The following is a 27,221-nucleotide window of genomic DNA, read 5'->3' as shown; positions in this document are numbered from 1 at the left end:
GCAGTTCAAATTATAATCTAGTAGCCTACATGTGCTTTGATAGGCCAAATCAACACTTTTTAAAAGTACATCATTTAATTTTACAAAATGCACTTTAAAAGTGTACCTGTGTGTGTTAATAAAGTCATTTAAGTCCACTCTCTTTAAGTACACTTAAGTGGACTTTTATTTCATTGATATTATCGGAATTAAATTACAAAATGTAGGCTATTATTACGAAAATAAATAATCAATAATCAATAATTAAAAAAAAAAAAACACCACAAAGGGCCACAGGGTTGCACATAACAGGTTTTATATCTATACTATTTTGTCTGAGCTAGATAAAAGCTAGATTTGGGACAGTAGTGACAAAGGCCAACTGTCATAGACATGCTTAATCGAGTGCTGAAGTCTACACACACTCTTGTGTATCGGCACTCGGCTGTAGATGTCTTAATTTGTACGTCATTGGCATCGGCCGTTTGAGTGACACAAGATAGCAAACAAGGTAAATGTTGACTAGTTTCACTTTAACCTAAGTACAGGAAGTATACGGCATGTTAGCATTATAAATATATTCTGTAACAGTTCAACTTGATGCCATTAAGCCACGGTTCTTAAGTTTATGAAAATTACAGCTGGTTAGCAAGCAACCCTTTTAGCTATCCTGCTAACCGGACTTATGAGTATTTTTCTGAATTTTCTAGTTCCCCATTGCTGAGGGCATGAATTAGTTTAAGAAGACTGTAACGTACGCTTTTTTTTTCTACGCCATTTTGCTGCCATTGACCATATTACTCATACTTCTTTTGCAAGCTAGTTGGCTAAGCTAAAATGACCCATATTTGAAGTTTGCTTGTGTCATTAGCCAATAACTCGGATGGTAAACCTTTAATCTAATCTGCTACTTCTAATGGATACATACATGTAAACATTAAGGAAAGAAGCCTTTCCTTTTACTTTTCAAGGCAGAAACTCAACAATACCTAAAAACAAGATTAAGTGTAAAAAATAAGAAAGTTGTTTATATTTGTGAACAGTTTTGTGCTTTATTTGACTTTATTTCTGTATTTTGTTTGTTTTTGTTTATAATAATGTACCCCTGGCTGTACTTGTAAACTTTTAAAACCAATAAAAAAAATATAAAATAAAATAAGTAATACATAAATTCTTAATATTTTTATTAAATTCTTTATATGACTATTGTAAATTCTATATTTAGAGTGCATCTGCTTTTTGTTACTCATTGTCCAGAATCACAAAAAAATTTAGTTAAAAAGTCGAGATGTAAACTTGCAGTTACTATTCAATCTAGAAGTGCACGCTAAACATTAATAGTTGGGTGGGTCCTGTCAAGCTTTAACTTAAATGGAGTCTCTTGTGCTCAGGTCAAAGGACATTTCTATGTCCTCCACAGTCTGGAGGAACGATGGACAACACTGGCTATTGCAGTGAGAGCTTCAACAGTCTGCAGAGCGGAACCAGCGATGAGGACATGGTGGAGATCGCAGGAGCCACGCTGGACTTTTCCAGCACAGATGACGTGCCTCCTCTGGACCGGGACTATAGCTCAGGTAAGTGCCAGATCTACCCAAACTCATGTGTTGCATTCATAGTCAAATGAGACAAAGGGGATCGTAAATGGCCCCAGTGACAATAATGATGTGGTGAGGTGACAATATATGTCATATTATTTCTCCAATGTAGCTGCCACCCAGTTTTATCCTTATTCATTTTTGTTCTTTTCTTCATTTTTATTGTCATTCATGAGATTCCCATAGTTTTTTTCCCTTTCTCTCATCATTTGATATCGGTTTGGGGGCAAATGTGTAATGAATAGGTCTCCGGTGTTTGTGTGTCTGTGAGAAAATAGTGGTGAGAATTCGCTGAGGTCACAACTTTGGTATTCGCCGCCCCCCCTCACAGAAATCCTTTTATCGATGAGATCAAAGTGTCCCCTCTAGTTTTTTTCTATTGTAGCTAGTTTCATATTTTTAACCGGTGTCAGGTTTTCACATCCATCCGTTTCCCTTGAACTTCCTCAGTGTTTGATATCAGTTGCTTTGTAGTGTCTGCTGTGTGATTGGGTACTTCCACACAGTTTATGGGTTTTTTTTTCCTGAAATGCTGACATTTTGTGATTTATTTTTTCATAAACAACACATTATGATAGCATTATAATTAATATATAATTTAGCTTGGTTTTCTAGAAGGTAGATAATGATTAACCATAGATAGTTTTATTGCTGTGTTTTCTGTTGAGTAAGTTTATTTCCTGTTCTTGGTACTATTAAAATCGTGAAAGTCATGTGAAGAACTGTGAACACTGGAACATAAATGTGAATTGAAAACCGCTTAGAACCGCCATGGGTTTCCTCTGACTTATGATATAATTGACTTACTGCATAATAATAATTATATAATATAAATGTTAGTGCATGATCTGCTCACAAGTATACATGCTGCATTGATTGAAATGTAATGTATAATATTTAATCATATTTACTAGTATAGGATATATATTCAATAAATAATACAAATAATAATATTCAAATATACATGGAAAATAAAGTGACTGGAGCCACTGTGCAATGCAACATATGCATGAACTTACACAACCGTTAATGCAGGGATGCATTAAATTGTTCAAAAGTGAAAGACATTTGTAATGCTACAAAATATTTCGATTTCAAATAAATGCTGCAAGTGTTCTTACTTTCATCCATAAAAGAAACCTGAAAAAATTATCACAGTTTCCAAAGAAATATTAAGCAGCACAACTTTTTCAACATTTTTAATAATAAAAATGTTTCTTGAGCAGCAAATACACATACAGTGAGGAAAATAAGTATTTGAACACCCTGCTATTTTGCAAGTTCTCCTACTTAGAAATCATGGAAGGGTCTGAAATTGTCATCGTAGGTGCATGTCCACTGTGAGAGAAATAATCTAAAAAAAACAATCCAGAAATCACAATGTATGATTTTTTAACTATTTATTTGTATGATACAGCTGCAAATAAGTATTTGAACACCTGTCTATCAGCTAGAATTCTGACCCTCAACGACCTGTTAGTCTGCCTTTAAAATGTCCACCTCCACTCCATTTATCATCCTAAATTAGATGCACCTGTTTGAGGTCGTTAGCTGCATAAAGACACCTGTCCACCCCATACAATCAGTAAGAATCCAACTACTAACATGGCCAAGACCAAAGAGCTGTCCAAAGACACCAGAGACAAAATTGTACACCTCCACAAGGCTGGAAAGGGCTACGGGGAAATTGCCAAGCAGCTTGGTGAAAAAAGGTCCACTGTTGGAGCAATCATTAGAAAATGGAAGAAGCTAAACATGACTGTCAATCTCCCTCGGACTGGGGCTCCATGCAAGATCTCACCTCGTGGGGTCTCTATGATCCTAAGAAAGGTGAGAAATCAGCCCAGAACTACACGGGAGGAGCTGGTCAATGACCTGAAAAGAGCTGGGACCACCGTTTCCAAGGTTACTGTTGGTAATACACTAAGACGTCATGGTTTGAAATCATGCATGGCACGGAAGGTTCCCCTGCTTAAACCAGCACATGTCCAGGCCCGTCTTAAGTTTGCCAATGACCATTTGGATGATCCAGAGGAGTCATGGGAGAAAGTCATGTGGTCAGATGAGACCAAAATATAACTTTTTGGTCATAATCCCACTAAACGTGTTTGGAGGAAGAAGAATGATGAGTACCATCCCAAGAACACCATCCCTACTGTGAAGCATGGGGGCGGTAGCATCATGCTTTGGGGGTGTTTTTCTGCACATGGGACAGGGCGACTGCACTATATTAAGGAGAGGATGACCAGGGCCATGTATTGCGAGATTTTGGGGAACAACCTCCTTCCCTCAGTTAGAGCATTGAAGATGGGTCGAGGCTGGGTCTTCCAACATGACAATGACCCGAAGCACACAGCCAGGATAACCAAGGAGTGGCTCTGTAAGAAGCATATCAAGGTTCTGGCGTGGCCTAGCCCGTCTCCAGACCTAAACCCAATAGAGAATCTTTGGAGGGATCTCAAACTCCGTGTTTCTCAGCGACAGGCCAGAAACCTGACTGATCTAGAGAAGATCTGTGTGGAGGAGTGGGCCAAAATCCCTCCTGCAGTGTGTGCAAACCTGGTGAAAAACTACAGGAAATGTTTGACCTCTGTAATTGCAAACAAAGGCTACTGTACCAAATATTAACATTGATTTTCTCAGGTGTTCAAATACTTATTTGCAGCTGTATCATACAAATAAATAGTTAAAAAATCATACATTGTGATTTCTGGATTTTTTATTTTTTTTTAGATTATGTCTCTCACAGTGGACATGCACCTACGATGACAATTTCAGACCCCTCCATGATTTCTAAGTGGGAGAACTTGCAAAATAGCAGGGTGTTCAAATACTTATTTTCCTCACTGTATCTGAATGATTTCCGAAGGATCATGTGACTGGAGAACTGATTCTGAAAATTCAGCTTTGATATGCTTTAAAATCACAATCACAAGTCACTGTTTTAAATTGTCATAATATTTCACAGTATTACTGTTTTTACTGTATTTTTTATCAAATAAATGCAGCCTCTGTGAGGCTTCTGTTTTAAAAACATTAAAACTTTAGAATGGTAGTGGTGGATGTCCATTGATGTGCACGAGTTGATTTGGATGACATTATGCCAACCCTTGACTTCTGACATGAATAATTACTCGTTCAAGAAAATCAGGTTTAAGGGACAAGTGCAAATCCAGGTCTTCAGGCCCCTCTGGTCTTTAAGGGTGCTTTCACACTAGCAGTTTTGGTGCGCACCCGGGTTCGATTGACGTCAGAGTTCGCTACGTTTGGATGATGTGAACGCGGTCTTCCGGACTTGGGTGTGCACCCGTGAACCGTAACAGAGTCCGCTTAAAAAGGGTGGTCTGGGGTACGGTTCATGTGAACTCCGGTACGGTTCGCTGCTGATGTGAACGCAATCGTACTAAATCGCGGAAGTGAACCGCTATTAATGACGTATGATTTGATAAAAGTGTGTGTTTGTGTGTGTGTCTCACTCATTTTCCTGACGAGCATGACTGACATACTGCAAGCAGAGAGCTGTAAATCTCATTTCTGCTCATCTTCAGCATTTTTTAGAGTACATTTGCGGCATATAGACGCAAGTGCCATTATGTACTGAAGCTTTAGAAACAAAACCAACAGTTAAAAAACTAAAATATAAAAGTGAGGTGAGCAACACTATGCATTTCGCCGCCTTCACGCTCGCTGTCGTTACTAAGCAACCGGGTAAACAGCTGCTGCTTTGATGACGCAAACGCACAGTGGTTCGGAACCAAATAATATAATATGAACACAGTCCAGCGGGGGCACGGGGAGGGGGGAGCAATCGAACTCGGGTTCGGTCCAGGCAATCGAACCAAGTGTGAAAGCACCCTAAATGTTCCAGGTAAAGGGCTCTTGTGATCATTTTGGTATTCCACCTAAGGCCTATAACTGTCACAGCTTGTTATTTATTATCACTTTTGACCTGCATGCATAATATATCTCTTTCTTATCTGTGCAGGTGGTTCATATGCAGCTGGAGATGGGCCTAATGGGGTTCCTAAACTGATGGATTTACTAGATGAGCCAGTGCCTGGGGTCGGCACATATGAAGACTTCAACACCATCGATTGGGTCCGGGAGAAATCTAAAGACCGAGATCGCCACAGAGAGGTGACGATACTCCGTTGAATCTTTCTAAAACATCATCTATGCTCAGAAAGAAACAAATCATGCATGTTGTGTTATCCCGACCAAATACAGTTGAGCTGTAGTATAAGCTTGTCACACCATGTTCGTTCATTTGGCCACCTGCCGACTGGGTTTCTCTCATAGCCTTTCTGCTTAGTTGTGTTTTAAAAGACGTTATTCAGTTACAGCAGTCTGACTGTACTGGCACACTCGCATGAGAACAAAACTTGAACATGGATTGGGCTGGATGATGACACTATTGTTTTCTGTAGAGTTGCTTTATAGCTGAATCGAATTAGCTTAATAATTGACTAATTTTGCAACGTCGACACAGTTATTGAACTGAAAAGAAACAACATTGAACGGACTCGAGCTGAATAACAACACTATTGTCTTCTGTAGAGCTGCTTATAGCTGAATTGAACTAATCATAATGGATGAGCTTTACACAGGTATTGAACTGAACTGACTTGAGCTGAATAATGACTTCTGTAGAGCTGCTGTACAGCAGAATTTAAGTTTGTCTCATAATTGAAGTTTGCATCATTGATTCTGTTACTTTCCTGTTTATTACAGTGAAGCTGCTTTAAACCAATCTGTATTATATAAAGCTCTATATAAATAAAGGTTACTTCAATTTCTCTACATGTTAGATTGCTTCCAAGAGTAAAGAGTCAACCTGGGCTCTGATGAAAAGTATCAGTGATGCCTTCTCTGGCTGGCTTCTCATGCTGCTTGTGGGACTGATGTCAGGTTGGTTCGTCTCTATAATATTAAAGCAGAAGTGTCATGAGGAGTTATTATAGAGCACCAATCACACATTGCAAACACCTGGCCATAGCATGTGCTGTTCTATTTGATTCCAGGTGCCCTGGCTGGTGGGATCGACATCTCTGCCCACTGGATGACAGATCTGAAGGAGGGAGTGTGTCTAAACGGCTTCTGGTTTAATCATGAGCACTGCTGCTGGAACTCCAATGAGACAACCTTCCAGGAGAGAGACAAATGCCCTCAATGGAAAAGCTGGGCAGAGCTCATCGTCGGCACCAATACCGGCCCTTTCGCCTACATCATGAATTACCTAATGTATGTGTCCTGGGCGCTGCTTTTCTCCTTCCTGGCTGTGTCTTTAGTCAGGGCCTTTGCCCCGTATGCATGTGGCTCTGGAATACCTGAGGTAAGCTAAATAATTGTACTGCCTGTATAATATTTAATCTTGCATTTTGACACACAGGCTGTTGCATTGTTGCACTGTTAAAATGTCCCAATTTTTGTTTGACACTCTAGATCAAGACCATCTTGAGTGGGTTTATCATCAGGGGTTACCTGGGTAAATGGACTCTTATGATTAAAACCATCACCCTAGTGTTGGCTGTGTCTTCTGGACTCAGTCTGGGAAAAGAAGGGCCTTTGGTCCATGTGGCCTGCTGCTGTGGCAACATCCTATGCCACCTGTTCACCAAGTACCGCAGGAATGAGGCAAAGAGACGAGAGGTATTAGTAGATTTTTATGATCGATTCATTTCCACCCATTCTATGTCTGAGAAATGTGGCTTTAAAGGGATAGTTCACCAAAAAATTCAAATGAAAAGAGCCTGAGCTAAAAAAAAGCACATCCATCCATCATAAAAATAATCCATATGGCTCCGGGGGTTAATAAAGGCCTTCTGAAGTGAAACGATGCGTTTTTATAAGAAAAATAGCCATATTTATAACTTTATAAACTACAATCACTGGCTTCCGGCAGAAGAGTGACCTCTGACACAACACATTACATATTGACGAACACGGAAGCGCAAAGGATAGAGCAAAACAAAACAACGGTCACGAATTAGGAAGTCTAATGTAGCGTTCACACTGGACGCGAATGACGTGAATAATTCGCGCGAAGTTGGACGCTTGAACATTATGAGTTTAATTCGCTTCATTCGCGCATGACTTTCACTTCACAACAGATGCGATAATGTAGTTGTTTAAAGCTCAAATCTGTGGTTTATTTATAAAAAGAGTGCCTATTTGAACATTTTATCTGCCGTTTTCGGAGTTGTGAGCTCCAGTGGATCAGTGGCGCTCCACGCTCGTTAACCCGGCGAGAGTAGCCTTTCCTCGGCTAGTCCTTCTGCCGTCTGCCGCTGGCTCTGTTGTCTCTTGGGTGTGTATCGAGCTATAATTCATCTTGTGTATATGTAACGGCCGATCTTTGGTCTCATGGATCTATAATTTGTTCCCTGGCAAATCGTTTAGGCTGATGGCAAAGTGAAGTTCCATTACTTTTTTATTTTTAGGCTATAACTTTACATTACCGTTGTAGCCGACTAGCACTGACATTGAATGTTTGACTGAATTGTTTGCTTTATTTCATGTATAGCTAATTATACCTTTTACTTATACTTTTGTATTAATGATCATACATAAACTTGCATTTAACAAAAAGAGACTGGGTTGTGTTTCATGTCATTTAATGTTATCACAGTGATAATCATATTGTCTGAACCAGATATTAATATACAGATTTTCTCCTCATTGTTGTCACTACTAGAGCTAGCTCCTGATTGGTTAACGCGGCGCGAATATCCGCCAAAGTTCAGATTTTTCAACTCGGGCAATTCACGTGTCAAACGCTCAATTCGCGCCATGTCATTCACGCGAATCGCAGCGCAGAATGTCTATTCGCGTCTTTGCATTGACTGAACATGTAAATCACTTGCGCGAATCGCTTCATTCGCGTCCGGTGTGAACGCACCATAAAACAAGAATTTTTCAGGAGAAATGTCAGAGGAGCTTGAATTTGTTGCTCAGCCCTGTTTGTTTGAACCGTGAGAGGCGTCTACTCTCACCTAAGCTTATGCTACATTCGTGCTTTTTGGAGCTTCAAAATCTCAGGCTCTATTCACTCCCATTATAAAGTTTGGAAGAGCCAGTATATTATTTAATGGCTCGTTTCCACAGAGCGGTGTGGTACGATACAGTACAGTACGATTCGGGACCACGAATCCTGTTCCGGCTTGCGTTTCCACCGCCAACAGTACCCTTACTTGATAGGTGTGGTGAAGCGATCGACTTCATTCTCGTGTGAAGAGGAAAGCGACACAGTAAACAACAATGAAGGACATACAGCAGATCTTGTTCTTGGTTCTCGGCATATGGCTGTTGTCACATGAAGAAGACGCGCTTTGTTTGAGCCAAGGCTGCAGGTTTAAGGAAAAACACTTAAAAGTATGCGCAAGTGACTATTCTCTGTCAACCAATCAATGTTCTGCAGTCTAGCTCCACCTTTAGTAGCAGATTACTGTGCTACGTACCCCAACGGAAGGGTGCTTAAAAAAAGTGGTACGGTTCGGAATTAGGGTACCATTCACAACTTCTGACAATGGAAACGGCAAAAACTGTATACCGTACCACTCTGAACTGTACTGAACCGTACTGCTCAGTGGAAACGAGCCATAATATAACTCCGATTGTGTTTGGCTGAAGGAAGAAACTCATATACTCCTAGGATGGCTTGAGGGTGAGTAAATTATGGGATTTTTGTGTGAACTATCCATTTAAGAAATGCCCTTGTCTGTCATATCCAATATAATTCGAACTTCCCTTATTACTATGATCCCTGTTTTTAAGGAGTAAGGCACTAACTTTTCTCTCCCATCTGCCTCTTTCTATAAATAGAGTGGCTCTTAGGGGCATTTGTTGTGTTACATTTTTGCGGCCTGCCACTAGGGACATTCCGGTGTCCTGTTTTTGTGGTTTTATGTTTTAAACATTACTCATTGTAAGAATGTTTTTATTGAGATCATGTAGACGAGACCAAACATAAGATCACGGTTTATTTTTACATCTGAGGCCTTTGCTGATCCAAGTCTTTTCTGTGATAAGCTTTGTCTATTGCTTCACTTGTATCTTTCTTCTCTGTGTGTGTTGATTAGGTATTGTCTGCCGCAGCAGCCGTTGGTGTGTCAGTAGCATTTGGCGCACCGATCGGTGGCGTTCTCTTCAGTCTGGAAGAGGCAAGCATTCTCCTAACTTCTGTTTGCATACTCTCAACAGTATCTAGTGACATTTTAATGAGCAGAATCCCTCTCACTTTATCCCGTAGGTGAGTTATTATTTCCCCCTGAAGACGCTGTGGCGCTCTTTCTTTGCTGCATTGGTGGCGGCCTTCACCCTTCGCTCCATCAACCCGTTTGGTAACAGCAGGCTGGTGCTCTTCTATGTGGAGTTTCACTCTCCTTGGCATTTGCTGGAGCTCATACCCTTTGTCTTGTTGGGCATTTTTGGGGGAATCTGGGGAGCTTTCTTCATCCGTGCAAACATAGCGTGGTGTCGCCGGCGTAAGACCACGCGGCTGGGTCACTACCCTGTCCTGGAGGTGCTGGTTGTTACAGCGGTCACAGCTCTGCTGGCGTTCCCCAACAGCTACACCCGGATGAGCACCAGCGAGCTGATCTCTGAGCTGTTCAATGATTGCGGCCTGCTGGATTCCTCACAGCTGTGTAACTACGCCAACGTGAGCGTCACTAAGAGCAACAGCGACGCTCTGCCTGACAGGCCAGCGGGACATGATGTCTACACAGCCATGTGGCAGCTGTCACTCGCCTTGATCTTCAAGTTGCTCATCACTGTGGTGACCTTCGGCATGAAGGTACTGCGTCAAAGCCATCCATCATCCATCCTATATTCCTTTCTTCCATCCATTCATCTATCCATGCATCCTTCCTTTCATTATATTTCTTCCTTCTATCCTTTATATCTTCCTTTTTCCAATCCTAAATCCACAAAGCTCTTCTTCAATTCCTCCATCCATTTCTTTCTTTCTGTCTTTTTCTGTTCTTCTTTCTTTCCTTCCATCCATCCATTAGTCTATCCATGCATTCTTCCTTTCATTATATTTCTTCCTTCTAGGGCTGTATGATTAATCGAAAAATAATCGAAACCAAAATTCAGAACCTCTAACCAACGTATTTTTCCCATGTCGGTTATTTCGATTTTAGTCACGTGACTCCGCCCTGTCAGTCACATCAAGTGCAGTTTGCAGGCACACAGAGAGATGCAGGAGCAGTTATCTTTGTTTATAGATGCCCAGAATCACTATAGTAACTTAATGTTTTACACAGTTTATACAGGCAAGTTAATTGCCGTTCTTATAGCCTACGCACTGCCAAACACACACACACACACACACACACACACACACACACACAGATGGCGCACGCAAGCCCCGAAGCCAGATCGCTTTCACTTTCGTCCTCATAAAGTTTGTCAACTAAATGCGTTTAAAGGCTTGCCAGTTTGAACAATTAAAGCGATTGTGCACTATTCAAAAACAACAATACGGAAAACGTATCCGTTCAGTGCTCAGCTTTTTTCTGTGACACAGAGAGCCGAGCCGAACCGAGCCATGTCGCATCTCTGACAATGCGCGCGCGCCCTGAAGGCAGACCTCTTTCACCTGTCCTCACAAAGCTTTGTCATTTGTATGTGTTTTAAGGCCTGCCAGTTTGAACATTTAAAGCGATTTTAGACCATCAGATGTGTATTATGTTGAACTAATGCCTGATATATTGTGACAAACGAACACTCAGACAGAAGCTTGCACATCACATGAAGATCGCGTGCAGAGAGCAGCGCAGAAATGCAGTGTCAACGCTGTCCTGTGACTAAAGTAAAGTCACTAAAGTAGCTTAGAAACTCAACCGTTATAGGCATATATTTAATACCTTTGAAGTAAGTAGAAACCACAGCTTCATAATGAATAGAGATGGTATGAGTAATTCACACACAATAACTCTCTCATTAATGCATTCAAATAAATCTAATGTAGGCCTATGCCTACTAATTTATCTGTATCTGATGTACAACAAGCAGAAATCTGCACCAAAGACAATAACTGCTGAAAGTGAACCGTTTCCTTCAAGTATTTTAAAATCACAAAGAAATGCACTTTCATTAGAAAAAAAAATTCCACCTTTAATAGTAGAACATTTTTACAGTAAAAACCTTATCAGGAACTTACTCAACCTTATTAGGGCAAAAAATGGAAGAAAAAAAAGCGAAATAATCGTTCATTAATCGTAATCGAGGTAAAATGTTCAACACAAATTGTTACAGCCCTACTTCCTTCTATCCTTTATATCTTCCTTTTTCCATCCATCATAAATCTCTTATTCCATGTCTCCATCCATCTATTTCTTTCTGGCTGTCTTTTTTCTGTTCTCTTTTCCTTCCATCCATCCATTTCTTTATTTCTGTCTTTTTTCCATTCTTCCTTCCTTCCTTCCATCCATCTATCCATTTCTTTCTTTTTCTTTCTTTCTTTCATCCATCCATCCTATCTTCCTTTCCTCCATTATCCATCCATCCCTCCCTCCATCTCCCAAGGTCTTGACACACTTTCCATTTCAAATTTCACATAGTTTGATGTTTTACACAGGCTGTTGTCTGTACTGTCGTCTCCTGTGTGTACCTTCAGGTGCCTTCTGGTCTCTTCATTCCCAGTATGGCTGTGGGAGCGATCGCAGGCAGGCTGCTTGGTGTGGGAATGGAGCAGCTGGCATATTACCACCACGACTGGGTAATCTTTAGAGGCTGGTGCTCACCTGGAGCGGACTGCATCACCCCAGGCCTCTATGCTATGGTCGGCGCTACTGCCTGCTTGGGTAAGAATCTATTCAAATCTATTCAAACTGTCTTCTGTCAAAAATGTGCCATTAGTGGCTTGTCCAGGTGCCTTTTTCCAGGCCTGTCTTTCTTTCATAGGTGGTGTGACCCGTATGACTGTATCCCTGGTGGTCATCATGTTTGAGCTAACGGGTGGTCTGGAATACATTGTGCCGCTCATGGCTGCCACCATGACTAGTAAATGGGTGGCAGATGCTCTGGGTCGAGAGGGCATCTATGAGGCTCACATTCGTCTCAACGGCTACCCCTTCCTGGAGTCTAAGGAGGAGTTCAGCCACAAGACGCTGGCCATGGATGTGATGCGACCTCGCCGTAGCGACCCCCCACTCTCCGTAATCACGCAGGATGGGATGAGCGTGGAGGAAGTTGAGTCGCTCATTGCTGAAACATCATACAGTGGGTTCCCTGTGGTCGTCTCACATGAGTCTCAGAGACTTGTGGGCTTTGTGCAGCGCAGGGATCTGGTCATCTCCATTGGTAAGAGTTTACAGCTTGAGGTGGATTTTTATATGAGGATCTTTCTTATGGCGTTTTCAGACCACATTTGCCTTGTTCTGAAACAGGAACTTAAATTGTTACAATGTTGCAGATTTTTATGGGTTTGGTTCACAAGGCAACATTTTGTCTTCATGCAAGTCATACCATGACTGTCCTCTCATTGTTCAGAGTGCACCTGTATATATTCCAGGATTCTGCTCATAGCGGTATCCATCAAGATGGATTAACAAGCTACACACTTTCTTTACACACACTTTTACAAATGTATATAAGCCTTCATTCCCACTCTAACTGATAACATTTACAGTTGCGAGAAAAAGTATGTGAACCGATTGCAGAATCTGTGAAAATGTAAATAATAATTAATAACAAAATACAAGAGATCGAAAAAGACAAAAAAAAATTGCTGGATTTATTAAAATGACCTGTTCAAAAGTTTATGAACCATTGATTCTCAATACTGTGTGTCATTACCTGGATGATCCACAAATGTTTTTTTTGTTTGTTTTTGTGATGGTTGTTCTTGAGTCACTTGTTTGTCCTGATCAGTTAAACTGCCCAACGTTCTTCAGAGAAATCCTCCAGGTCCTGCACATTCTTCAGTTTTCCAGCATCTTTTGCATATTTGAACCCTCTCCAGCAGGGACTGTATGATTTTGAGATCCATCTTTTCACACTGAGGACAATTGAGGGACTCAAACACAACTATTAAAAAAAGGTTCAAACATTCACTGATGCTCCAGAAGGAAACACAACGCATTAAGAGCCGAGGGCAGGGGGAAAACTATTGAGCTACTGAACAAATTTTTATTATTTTGTTTAGATATCATTTTTTTTCATTTAGTACTGCCCTTCTGAAACAAAAGAAGATACTTACATGTTTCCCGGAAGACAAATTAAGTACAATTTACCTCAAATTCAATAGGTTTTCACCCCCCGGCTCTTAATGCATTGTGTTTCCTTCTGGAGCATCAGTGAATGTTTCAACCTTTTTTAATAGTTGTGTTTGAGTCCCTCAATTGTCCTCAGTGTGAAAAGATGATCTCAAAATCATACAGTCACCGCTGGATTTTTCTGAAGAACATTGGGCAGTTTAACTGCTCAGGACAAACAAGTGACTCAAGAACAGCCATCACAAAACACAAAAACAGCCGTGGATCACCCAGGTAATGACACACAGTATTAAGAATTAATGGTTCATAAACTTTTGAATGGGGTCATTTTAACAAATTAAAAAAATTTGTCTTGTGGACAATATGTAAAAAAATGTATGTAAAATATCTTATTCAGGACAGTACTAAATAAAAAAGAACATGCATTTTGTATGATCTCTCTTATTTAGTTAAGATTATTCACATTTTAACAGATTCGGCAAGCAGTTCACATACTTTTTCTTGCCACTGTATATTATCAGCATTCTTGTAATGTACCTGTAAGCAATTAGAGGACTGTTTAAGATTAAATAATGTGCTCATTGACAGAATCAGACACTGCTGCTTTTTACGTGATGCATTTTCCATTATGAATTTTGATACAGTTTGGTTCATGATCTGTTGGGTCAGATTTCATTCTCACCACAAGCAAACCACTCCAGAGTTTGCTTTCAGTTGGGCCGAGACCACCCTGTTCAGGCTATCTCAGAACTATTGTTTTGGTGCGGCTCTGAGCCAATTGCCGTGTTTATATATATATATATATATATATACACCAAACTGAGGGAGGTAACATGCCATGTTTCTGAAACAAACGCGAAAAACAAGCCAGGTGTGAAAATGCCCATAGGTCTTTGACTATGCTTACCGATGATGAGCAGATCTTCGTAGTTCACCCCCAAACAATAATAATTCTATAACCTTTTAACTTATGTTGTTCAAAATCTGGATGACTTTCTTTCTTCTGCAAGACACCAAAGTGTTTTTTGTTCATACAATGAAAATCAATGGAGTCCAAAGTTATTTTGCACCTCATTTTTATTAAAAAACGGTGAAACATTCTTTAGAATATCTTTTCTTTAGCAGTTCCACAGTAGAAAGCCATACAGGTTTGGACCGATATGAGGGAATTATTTTGTGAACTATCCCTTTAATTACTTTATTATTACAGGGCTCAAGAGAATTATAGGTTTCTCATGAGAAGGTTTATTATTCTGTTTCCCTCTGGCAGAAAATGCTCGTCAGCGCCAGGAAGGTGTGGTCAGCGCCTCCCGAATTTTCTTCACTGAATACACACCTCCACAGCCACCCAACAGCCCTCCCCCGTTGAAGCTTCGTGGTATCATGGATCTCAGCCCATTTACCGTCACAGACCACACTGCCATGGACATTGTGGTGGACATCTTTCGCAAGCTGGGTCTGCGCCAGTGTCTCGTCACTCACAACGGGTAAAAGCTTGGTTTGCTTTGCTCATCAGTTTTATAGTTTATAGTGTGTCCATTATTTACATGCATCAGACATTTTACACATCACATAGATTTGGGTCAGCTCAATATAATTATCTGTTCCTGTTTTCCCACAGGCGATTGCTGGGCATCATAACCAAAAAAGACATTCTGAAACATATGGCCCAGATGGCCAACCGAGACCCTGACTCTATTCTCTTCAACTGAAGTGCCAGACGGGCTGTTATGAAACACCAGCCAGTTTGAAACAACCAACTGGGCAGGAAAAAACAGTCTGGCCAAACGATTTGCACTACAGAACTGTCAGTACTGGATTATCGTCCATTCACACTGTGAATCCATTTGTAGGGCCTCATTGGTGCAGGTGCTACAACTTCAGGATGGAGAACCTTCAGCAGTGTTCTATGCACTCCAGCAAATAGCTTATAAGGTGGGACTGAGTGAAACCAAGTCTTGGTGTTTGCAAATAGCCAACCTATCATAACATATCAAAGCATCAAAACATATCACAATATATACACCACACAGACAAGTGACGAAACAGTTGAAATCATAACATTTTGTAGCATAAATGGATCTACCTTGGATCGTCCATGTCTTCATCTTTCCCAATTTTAAGAGACATTCTTGTGTATGTCAAGAGGAAGTCACAAGCAATCAATGATATCAGTGATATCAATCAGTGCACATTTCCCAAGAGTTGTCCTACCTTCCACTATGTAATGGATGTTAATCATCAGTGAAAAGCATTATTTGTTGTTTACATGTTCATGCACATTTTTTGTCTTTTTTTTTAATTTGTTTAAATGAGCACTTGCAAGTATTCCGCCATCTAAAAGCTCTCGGCTAATTGTTATCAATTAGTTTTTGAGTGTTAACATTTTATGAGTCTGATGATTCAGTTTCTTTCACTACAGATTTTCTTTAATCACTCATAAGCAGCACTGTGTAGTTTCTGCCAAGATATGACGCATTATAAGACTCATTCTGTATATGTTCTAATATATGCACTTTTCAAAATTACAACTTAATTTTTACACTACCATTCAAAAGTTTGGGGTTGGTAAGATTTTTCATGTTTTTGAAAGCAGTGACTTATGCTCATCAAGGCTGCATTTATTGGATATTTCTATTTTAATATATTTGAAAATATAATTTATTCCTGTGATGGAAAAGCTGAATTTTCAGCATAATTTCTCCCGTCTTCAGACATCATTCTAATATGTTGATCTGCTGCTCAAGAAACATTTCTTCTTATTATTATCTATGTTGAAAACAGTTCAATATTTTTGTGGAAACCTTGATAATTTTTTTTGAGTAACGTGATGTGTGAAAGTTCAAAAAGAACAGCATTTATTTGAAATATAAATCTATTAACATTTATAGATGTCTTTACAGTCACTTTTGATCAGTTTAATGCATCCCTGCTAAATAAAAGTATAATTTTCTTTTTTTTAAACTCTTACCGACCTCAAACTTCTTAACAAAAGTGTATGTGGTTATCAAGCATTGAGCTCTTAATACCACTGTTAAAACCACAGAGTATGTTGCATTTCCCTATGCAAGTTAGGTTTCCATGATTTCTGGACAATATGAACATGATGCAGATGCAAATAAGTATAAGTCAGATTTGCCCTTCTGTTGGCACACTCTCTAATTATCCATTCATTAACATTTTCTGAGGCTTGACTTAATGGTATGCACATTTTCTCCATTAACAAATGCTGCTTGTATGCATTGCATGTACCAATTTTATTCCTATCACATGCACGTCCAAATGTAACCTAAGCATGCAAAATGTAGCCATCTGATTGTGTAATTTCATGATATGCATACAAGCCCAGATGTTTCCATTTTAATGTTAAAGCCTGCATCTGTCTGGTTCAACCTCTTTCAGTCATTTGAATTTATCTGCTAGCCTACCACACCATTCTATGTTAATTCACAGTGAATGCTAAGACCATTATAAACCGTACTTGAAACCCCTCCGATCGCTCATTAGCTTGGTTGGTTCTCAATCCTTCCATTTTTTTTTAATCAAAATGTCTTTTAAAAAAATGAATGGCCACTTTATTAAGAACATTTTAGAGCATTGTGTACTAATTTTTGTTGGAAAAAATATGTAATAGTAGCCTGAAATCATTTGTTGGATTCTTTGTACTCATTGTTTAAATTATGTAAACTTGTTTTTTTTATGTCAGCATTATCAATTAGTGTTAGATATCAATGTCACATTGTCATTGTAATTTATTCATAAGCACTACATGAAATATAATTACATGTAACATGCTCTTCAGTGTTTCTTTTCGGTGTGGATTGTGAGATTCGGTGATTCATTTTTTCCTTTGTCGTTTCTCGAAATTACTGAAAAAAATGTTCCCTGGATCAGAATTGAGACCTTGATACAGGCTACACTCATGTCCTGGATATTTAAGATTGGAGTAAAAGCAAAACAGGACATTATTTGACAATGGTTTGCTTTTCTTTCTTTTTTTAAGAATATGAGTCATGTGATGTCTCACTCTTAATCTTCAACATGTTGACTAGATTATTTGCTAGACTTTTATTTCAGACACAAGTGAATGACACATGTTTGACTCATACTACAGTATGGGTGGCTTAGTGCAACAAACTAACTTCCTTTAAACAGAGACTTCTCGTCTGTGAGTGGTCACGCTTCTTTTAGGAAAGAATTAACAATATAAACATAACATTTATTAAAAAGAAAAAAAACAAACAGGAGAAGATTATTAATCTGGCATGGTTTGTATGTGCTTTTAGTAGCAGCTTGCACAAAGTTTTGTGCATTTGTTGAAGGTAAAAAGTCTTAATTTAAAGGAATTATTTCGGCTTTTTATGTGGTTAAATAGTGAAGGTCACTGTCATAATTTTCAGGTCTTCCTAATGTTAAATGTATTGGTCTTGTCTTCACAAAGCCCTCACGGATTTGCTCATGATCTGCTCATTCATATGGGAGTCCAGAGGTCATGACTCCTGCTGCTAAAGCCTAAATGTCTGTATAAAATTCAGCCGATGAAGGTCAAATGGTCTTCCTCATCTCAGACCACAATAACAAGATGGTTTTCTGAATAATAAGAGTTTTTGAACCATTTGAACCCATCAGATGGTGGAGTATCGTGCTTCCCTCTCTTCATGGTTCCCATGTGGGGCCCTCAGACAGGAACAATTTCCTTTCCCTTGGAATGAGACCACCAGCCCCAACTGGGTCCCTCAGAGGTCAAACAGGAAGGCCCCAAAGTAGCTGGAGGAGTCTTCTGCATACACAGCTGTGGGAGAGGACACAGAGATGAAGATCTCATCGCCCGCACGAAGTTCAAACAGGCCGCCCTGGTAGATGGAGTGAAGGGCGTTCTCGCTGTCTGGAGACCAACATTTGGTGCCCACACCCTTCAGGAGCTGAATAGGGCGAGCGTAGGCAGTCTTCTTGTAGACACACTGCACCACCTGGTGGCTGACAGAACCAGAGTGGTAATTGTCAATAGAGAGGGTGAGATAACGGAAGTAGACTTGGGCGTACAGGTAGTAGCGGCCTGCGTGAGGAATACGCAGGCGGCCGTTGGACACAGTCATGTTGTGCAGGTGGGAGCCAAAACTCTGGTTCCCCCAGGAACGAACGGGATGGCGACAGGACTGGTGAAGGTCGGTCTGGGGGGTTAAGGATGTTGTACCTGGTATAGTAAGGAAGAAGATGAAAAAAAAAAGATAACCTCAGTGTACAGAAACATTGTTCATTCCTGCTTCGGCTGAATTTATTTGTGACCACAAAGCATTTGTTGAACTGAGTCAGAGATTTCCTATTGGTAGTGGTTTGTTAAGATTGTTTCCAGAAGGACGAGGGCTTTTTTTTCTTTTTTGCTGACTTAAGTAAAGGCCTCTGTAATACACACACCCAACCATCCTGGCAAACTCACCCTGCAGTCCACTGTCTCTGAGCGTAAGATGAGCTGACGGCCGTGGACTGCCAGTGGTGAGTATTTTTGTACGAGGAGGGATAGCGACTCTTTCTGAAAAACACAGTAAAGGACAAAGAGTGAACGAGTCAACAAAGCAACCAAACAACTCATATAAAGTCTATATTAAACATATAGACTACTGAATTTTAAAAGAGACTAAAGGTTAGTTCAGGCAAGAGTAAAAAGTATTCTTCAATCGATGAGGGCAACAATTCCTGTGGTTTCATGTTACCTTGAAAGGTGTGTTTTGAGATTATGTTTTCTGTGACCTAAAAGAGAGCAAGAAAAAATGTATGTACTAAAATGCATTAAAAAAGTCACATTTATGCAGAAATTTCTGCCACATTCAAGTCCATGTCAGAAAGACGATCCAAACTCTTTTCTGGAACAGCGGAATGGAACAATAACATTCCACAGATTACGTTTGATTTAGTTGGAGCTCATTTTCTGACTCCAATAGGCCAAATCAAACATTTAATATATCTGTCAATCACAAATTGTGTACCACGCTTTGTGTCATTCTATCATCATTTTAAGCTCTTAAAGAGCGCTGGCTGATAAAGTTTTGTGGATGCAGCTATTGCATCAGCTATTGTACAATGCGCTATTCACAATCAGCCATGACTGATTTATCCAGTGCCGGGGGATTGCGGAGATAAAGTGAGAGGTATTCGGGTAGTCATGTGATCTCCATGAGGGGACCCACACCGTGTTAAATAAAACAACTTTTATTAGGTTATTGATAAGACTGGAGTCTTATCTTTTTCAAATATACTATTAGTTCTTAAACTTTAAAAGTAAAAAAGACTGAGTGCACCTTTAATGCTCACCCTTCCCTCTGGTTATTTTGACCTGAAACTCATTTTTTTTTATTGAGTGTTCATTGGAGTGGTCCAAGACCTTGGGACTTTTGTCGCACTTGAACCACGAATACACACAAAAAAATGTACTGGATTCAAGAAGTTTTGAAGTTTAAAAAGTAACAAATCCTTCCCTTGCGGGTCAATTTGACCCCCTTAAGAATGATTGAAATTCGAGGGATGCTTCAGTACACATAGAAAAACCTAAAAATGCTAAAACTTTACCAAAAAAGCATTTGATAATGTCTACATGTGTATCTGAATGCATAGGATTCCTGACTTTAGGACCCAGCGGAACAGCTCATTTGTTCCATATATAGAGCTATAAGGCCATCTATTGGCAAGAGTCATGAAATATCATGTTGTTATCTTTTTTCACAAGATGGTCGGCAAAGACACTCAATATAAAATATTTTGAGCTGAATCAAAAGGGTTATGCATCAAATTGTTATTTTGAATTTTAGTTTAAAGAATGTGCTTACATTACTATTTATTTATTGATAAAATCTAGTAATTTAAAGGTAAACAAAATAAAAAATAATAAAAAATGACATGAAATAAGCTTTCTGGGGAAAAAAGTATCATTTTAGGGCTTCGGGTTATTTTGACCCGCGAGGGAAGGATTTGTTAGAAAGTGTGAGGGAAGGATGAGGGTAAAAAAAAAACATAGTTGACTGTAAATCGCTTATACATGACCAGAAATCTGTTGTAAATAACTTAAAAGTTTTTAGAGGAAGCAATGCTGAATGTGTTTGTGTGTTAAGGTTCCCAGGGTTTTGTGGTTTTCTGCAGCTACTCTCCCACTGGTCTTGAGGGTCCAAATGGTCCAAATGCCATACATAGATTAAATCCCATTACTACAGTAGACATATGTGATAAGAAGCAGAGCATGCTTTTGATACGTATGCATGTTTAATGTGCTTTCATGTCTAAAATAATTATATACATAACATCTTTGTGCGGTTTCTTGGAGAAACATACTGCCTGTTTCCAAGCTTGGCAAAAGGTTCAAAGCAAATGTCTGGAAGAAATACATCAGTCAAATTTGTGATGTTTTATTAACAAATTTCAGGAGGAGCACGTTCAGATAATTAAACCTAATTAAACACGAGTGGAGCACATTAAGTTAATCAATTTAATTAAAGATAAGAGGTGTATATATGCCGCAGATTTACCTTCTTTTCGTTGACAGTTTTTTAGCATCCCTCCACCACCCCATCTCCTCACTTTGAATTAATAAACTCTTATTAGACGTCAACACAATCCATAATACAATGCAGTCTAGTTCTAGACTATCTCCATCACAGGGGGATACTCTGGGTTCGGGCCAAAATTCAGAGCCCGGAGCCCTCCCTCGGACAGCACGCCAAATACGCATAATCTTTACTCTATTTAATTTGATGTAAGTGTGAACTCGTGACATTTTTTAACTAAGAACCTCTACGTTTCTTTGCATGTTTTATCAAGAAATGCAGTATCTGCTTACCTTGGAGATGTAGGCTTTGAGTCCTTCAGCTAGTTTAATGCACGGCTCCCCAAAGAGCTGAACCAGGTTATCAGGTACATCCTGTTCTTTCTCCATAGCGTTCAGAAGACCAAGACACCTCAGCTCCTCCACCACACCTTCTGTCCGAGCCTGTCGATGACACCCATCTCAATTCACCAGTCCACTTAAAACTGTTTGATGTCTCCTCATGTGAAAAAAACTTTCTTTCTCAGGAATACATTACAAAACTTTCATAACTTAAATATTAATTTATCTCTGAAGCACATGTGCCTACATGACAGTTTGCTAAGGCAGTCAGATGACATCACAAATTTCCCCTTCTCAGAGAACCAGGTTACATACGTAACCTGAGATGCTCCCTTTCGAAGTGGAACTTCAAAGCTGTATCATAGTGTTGACGCTAGGAACGTTAATACCTATTGCACCATCCTGAACAAATGCCTGCTCACCGTGCTGTGAAATTAACTGAGCAAGCTAGGACGTAGCCAAAGGCTGCCATACAACACACAGGGTGACCAATAGCTTAGGTGCCTGAGGTGCCGGGTCCGCAGCTTAATGCCCTCCCATTTTTACTGGCCATTTTAACTGGCCTGAGGGCAGAGCTAAGGAGTTTGCAGCTTTACTGCGTCCGCTAGCATCTTCCAAATTGGAAGAGGACAGACTTAAGTACTGCTACTTCAACCATTCCCAGACCTCGGGGGATCTAGGTCTGGGAATCAAGGGGATCACATTTAAGCATTCAGACCTGAAAGACTAGTAGAGACTTCAGGAGAGAGCAGTGCTCTCTCAACTGTCTTCTCTATCCTCAATTCTCCTCAAGGAGAAATAACAAAAGTTATTTCCGGAGATATGGTGAGAAAGGCCCGAGAGTGGAGCGCCCATGGCAGCTCTTACAATATGCTCTCCATTACAGACCATCATGAACGTTTGTCAACAAAGCTAGTTAACACCTGCTACCTCTATTAAACATCTGAAGGGGGTGACAGAGCAAAAAGTGTCCTATTACCGAAAGACTTTCCCCGCAGAACCACTAGGGAAGTAGCGTGACAAGCCAGACCCACATCAAGATGTTGGGTCTGGAAACTCACCATTCGCAGGGCTCAATCCGAGGGGCGAGATAAACGGTTGTCTTTCAAATTCCCTCTGCACGCAATTGGATAGCGTCATGAGAGCCACAACCAACCAGAACAAAGAAGAAGGTGAAGCGGAGCTAACGTTAGTGCATAGATTAAACTATTAAACGTAGTATCCGGTCGGCAAAACTCCGAACACATCTTCTTTTCTTAAAAATGACTTCAGTGCCGTTCTTTGTCCTTTTCTCAAAGAAAAGCTTAACTCCAAGTCTTCCACAGTCGCAGCCAAAGCCGATTCGAAAGACCGCATTTCGCCAGCTTCTTTGTTTACAAGTAGCACGCAGAACCTCCGCAACTCTGCCGTGACGTGCCGTCATTATGTTAAGCCTGCCCACCGACTCTATACACGCTGTGATAGGCCTGACCAGAGTTTGTTTTTTCCAGCGTGCAGGTCTACCGAGAGTTGCTAGATTACACTCGCGGCAGATTAGATTTGCTGCCTCTAGGGTGCGTCTAGATTTCTAGGCTACTAGGGAAGCACTCTACCTGTTAGACAGGTCTCCTAGGGTTGTCTATTCCTCACAGTTCTAGCAAGGGAACGCTAGACGCATATACACCTCCAGAAAAGTGCTGAAGGGGAGGACAAAGAGTGGGCCGCTAATGGCAGCTATGTTATTTACTCCTTGCGAACCGTTAAGAACGTTAACATAAGCCGTTTTTCCACCACCGGGACTGAACAGTTCCTAGAATGGTAAGGAAGTTCCAGTTGTGTTTCCACTTGATCCTGGTACGGCACGGCACAGCACGATTACAAACCGTTCTCGGCCCGAAATTCTGGTAGAATGCGTGTAGTGTTGTCGCCACTCAGAATTTGTCACTTGTCTGTTGCCTGTATGGCTACCAGTTTCTCTGTAACTGGCTAGGTGCGCTATTTGAGCGAGGTAAACGCAGATTAATAATACAATTTTAAGACATATTTGATCGCCCTCCATAACGCGATCGCTATTTACATACTGTCTTTAAACAAACTTGCGTTACCAAGGCAACGACTGACGTGTTTGTTTTACATTCCAAAGAGCGGCCGTTATCAGCCCCACAGTGGAAAATGAAACTGTACCAACTGGCCCGGATCGACATGGAATGGAACGGTTACGCAATGAGAACTGTTCGGCCCAGACGTGGAAAAGCGGGTACAGTTCCCACCACTATGTCCACACTATCACCTTCAGGTCCATGCTGGAGGGATGACAGATGAGGGAGTGGGACACTTCTAGTGGTCATTCCCACTCTTCCTATTCTGTAAACAGCCCCTTCCCACACACATCACAAGTGCAAAATACTGCTTGTATTGGAGGGGCAAAAGAAGGGGAAAAGTGGCACTATTAGTGACCATGTCCACTTTCTTCATCTGGGAACGAATATGATTACATAGGAAGCACATTGACGCTTCCTCTCTACTCTAAGTACCAGGAGAGGGTGATAGATGAGGAAGTGGGACACAAGAGAAGGTATTGCCCACTCTTCTCTTCTGTAACAGCTCGTTTCCATGCTACAAAGGAAGCACTCAGGTTTGGACAGGGCATGACATATTTTCTAAACCCACTAGCCATCTTTGCTTTGACACTTTACAAAACAAACAGACAGACCTGCAGGCTTACAAAGCACAAAAGAGCTGATGGCGTGTTGTTCAGGCGGCCTTTTATAGATTGTCAGTGCACCTGTGACAACATCCGACTGCCGTAGCCAATCAGAAATCGGCGTGTGCTTCAGACACCGGTCCACGTGGAGCGTTCCCATAGCATCAACACCAAGTCGCAGTGTTGAAGTTCTTCAAAAGGGCACTTGGTGACTTTTTTCAATATATAATCTAAACAAACAAAAAAACTGTACTTCATTCAGTGGTCATAAAAAGTCACACTTTGGCTGTTTGAGGTCAAAATTGACCAACCAATGGGAAAGACCCTAACACAGGGAATTTTTAAAAAAAATATGTGTAGAATAAAATCTATATATATATCTGACACAATGCTGAACAAACACTAACAGAAATTAAGGAGTAAGATTGTAAAATGTCAAAAGTACACAAAAAAAAATCTAGATTTGCATTTAATATAGAATTCTTTAACAGCATAAAAACACTTTAGCCATCTACTGGCCTTTATTGTCATAACATTATTTTGACCTGACATGAAGTCATGTTATTTTTGTCTGGCCCCATTACATGATAAATTCCCATGTTCTTTGTGTCTCAACTTATAGAAGTGTAGATTTTTACTGAAGTAAAGTTCCAAAAGCTTGTGTATTTGCTTATCCAAATGATGGCAAAATAGAGAGATATATAACATAAACTAAAATTTTTCTAGTTACGATAATGCTTTGCTCGACATTACTTGTAGTCACACACACTAAAAAAGCAGAAGCCTTTGGGGGCCAAACAAACAAGCTACCACAATGGAAAACTATTTAGACAGAGTATAAAATATTTAAGAGCTTTCTAAATGCCTATAAACACATCTGTCACTAGAAAACAGACTATGGAGGTACAGATATTTGAAGTTCACTAAGGGTTCTGCATTTTTTTTCCACAGTATTATTGTTTTCAGAGCCCCTTGTGTATTGTGTCTAACTCATCTCATGCGGCCCAAACTGCAAAACCCTCCCACTCAAAACCCCTGACCTTGAGCTCTCATAATGGAGAGGATTTCTAAGTAATTAATACGCTAATTAAATCTGACAGAATTCCTCTGATTTAATTAAAATTCGTATTTATGTCGGTCGAGAGCCCAAATCTTTCTTTATCTTTGAGGGGAGTTTCCTAGACCATTTTCAGCCTTGTTTTAAAGTCCTTTACCAACAATTTTATTATAATGTTTTGGAGAGATACAGAGATGGTTATTAGTGTTATTTACTACAATAAAAACAAAAGTATCAATACTTAAAACATGTAAATATTAAAAGAACACATTTGATTGTTTCAGCAGCCAATAGAGGAAAAAAATATTTGATGAAACAATATTGATAACACATGAAATCATTAATAGTCAGTGCATTGTGCAACTTGCCTCACAGGACATTTTCAGTCAAGAGTTTTACAACTTTCCTACGTAACACATAAAGATGTCACAACACAAAGGACACCATCCAAAGAGCTCTGGAGCTTGAAAGCATGAAATGATTTCAATACAAGCTTCAGTAAAGAATTCAGCAATACTATGTGCAACATGTTTTGACTGATTCTTTGTATCAGAATGCATTATGACAAAGACCCATGACCTAATTCTTGTGGCAGCTAAATTAATGCAGTAATACCCATCCCAAGACTAGTCAAAGAAAAAATTGTCATTGTGCTGACACAATGAAAACTTGTAAACTTGAAACCAAGATGACAGCATGCCAGCCTGCAGGGTATGAAAGAGCTTTAATGCTATTTCCATATGATCTCCATTATGATTTGACTACAATGTAAGAGCTCCAATTCTGAAAAAAGTTATGGGAACATTAGCCTACATGAATGGTTTTACAGTTTAAAGTGATACATAAATTGTTCGATAAGTCGCTGTTAATAATACTAATAACAGCAATATAGGTAATACAACTTTTTGTTGCATGCAGTTTTACCTGTGCCATTGACATGTTCAAGTATATGAAGAGTCCTGTGGTCGAGGCAACTTGAAGGACAATCACGATAACAACAACCGTCGTCACCCACAACCTGGACCGCACTTCGAGGCGATTCTTGGGCTGAACCATGATGAATGAGCTCGATTCGCTACTTACAGATTGTAAATATTCGGAGTTGGCCTCGGATGCCGCGGCATTCCTGTGGAATGACTCCAGCACGCGCTGAGGAGGGGCTGCAGAGTCCATGTCCATCTCTGGGATCGACTAAATAAGTTTGATTTTACCTACCACCACAGACAAGAAGTCCAAGGACACAACTAGGTTTGAATGACAAGAATATCATTTTAGTGGCAAAACGAGGTTCCAGTAAATCCCGCGCGTTTCAGTGACAATTAGTTAGCGATGGATGTAGCTGTAAAAACACGCAGCTGCGCGGAGTAACAACTGAAAGAGTTTGACAATAGACTGGCAATATCATCCGCTCTTCATCCTGCCCTCTCGGTTTTCATTCGACACCGCCTGCCTCCCATTATTACTACCTGTTACTGAAGCAGGCCTGCACTCTGTTTTCCACGCTGTGTAGAGGCTGTAATAAAATAATAATATTATCAATAATAAAACATGGTAGCACAGGCTACAGTACTGATACTGACATGTAATCTGGATTACCTAATCAGATTCCAAAAGTAGCCTAGGCCTTAATATTAAAAAAATATATATAATAAAAACTTTCTTATTGATTACATGATTACATATTCGCACAATGGCAGTAAATCATTCATAATTGACTGATTCTCCATAATTCATTTTCATGTTTTCTGTCACACTTTAGATTAGGGTCCAATTCTCACTATTAACTAGTCTACGACTTGTGCCTCAATAA

At 40.0% G+C, this 27,221-nt stretch overlaps 2 protein-coding genes across 2 annotated transcripts; one reads left to right on the top strand and one right to left on the bottom strand.

Annotated features, from left to right (window-relative positions):
- The first annotated feature begins 426 nt into the window (after positions 1-426).
- Positions 427-17,593, top strand: clcn5a (chloride channel, voltage-sensitive 5a). Its single transcript, XM_079835717.1, has 12 exons — positions 427-490; positions 1,371-1,556; positions 5,563-5,714; positions 6,386-6,485; positions 6,599-6,909; positions 7,020-7,226; positions 9,656-9,736; positions 9,826-10,371; positions 12,199-12,385; positions 12,486-12,884; positions 15,069-15,285; positions 15,420-17,593. The coding sequence occupies exons 2-12, from the start codon at positions 1,412-1,414 to the stop codon at positions 15,508-15,510; spliced, it is 2,436 nt and encodes an 811-aa protein (XP_079691843.1). The 5' UTR covers positions 427-490; positions 1,371-1,411; the 3' UTR covers positions 15,511-17,593.
- A 256-nt stretch (positions 17,594-17,849) lies between these two features.
- tnfsf10l3 (tumor necrosis factor (ligand) superfamily, member 10 like 3) lies at positions 17,850-26,885 on the bottom strand. The gene is made up of 5 exons (XM_079835718.1): positions 26,336-26,885; positions 21,624-21,773; positions 19,510-19,546; positions 19,236-19,328; positions 17,850-18,992 (listed from the first exon to the last, which is right to left on the bottom strand). Exons 1-5 carry the CDS (start codon positions 26,588-26,590, stop codon positions 18,535-18,537), a joined length of 993 nt encoding a protein of 330 aa, XP_079691844.1. The 5' UTR covers positions 26,591-26,885; the 3' UTR covers positions 17,850-18,534.
- Positions 26,886-27,221: the final 336 nt, after the last annotated feature.

Source organism: Gobio gobio (assembly GCF_949357685.1).
Source record: "Gobio gobio genome assembly, chromosome: 14".
Classification (NCBI taxonomy): domain Eukaryota; kingdom Metazoa; phylum Chordata; class Actinopteri; order Cypriniformes; family Gobionidae; genus Gobio; species Gobio gobio.
This window is presented reverse-complemented; position numbering and strand designations above follow the sequence as displayed.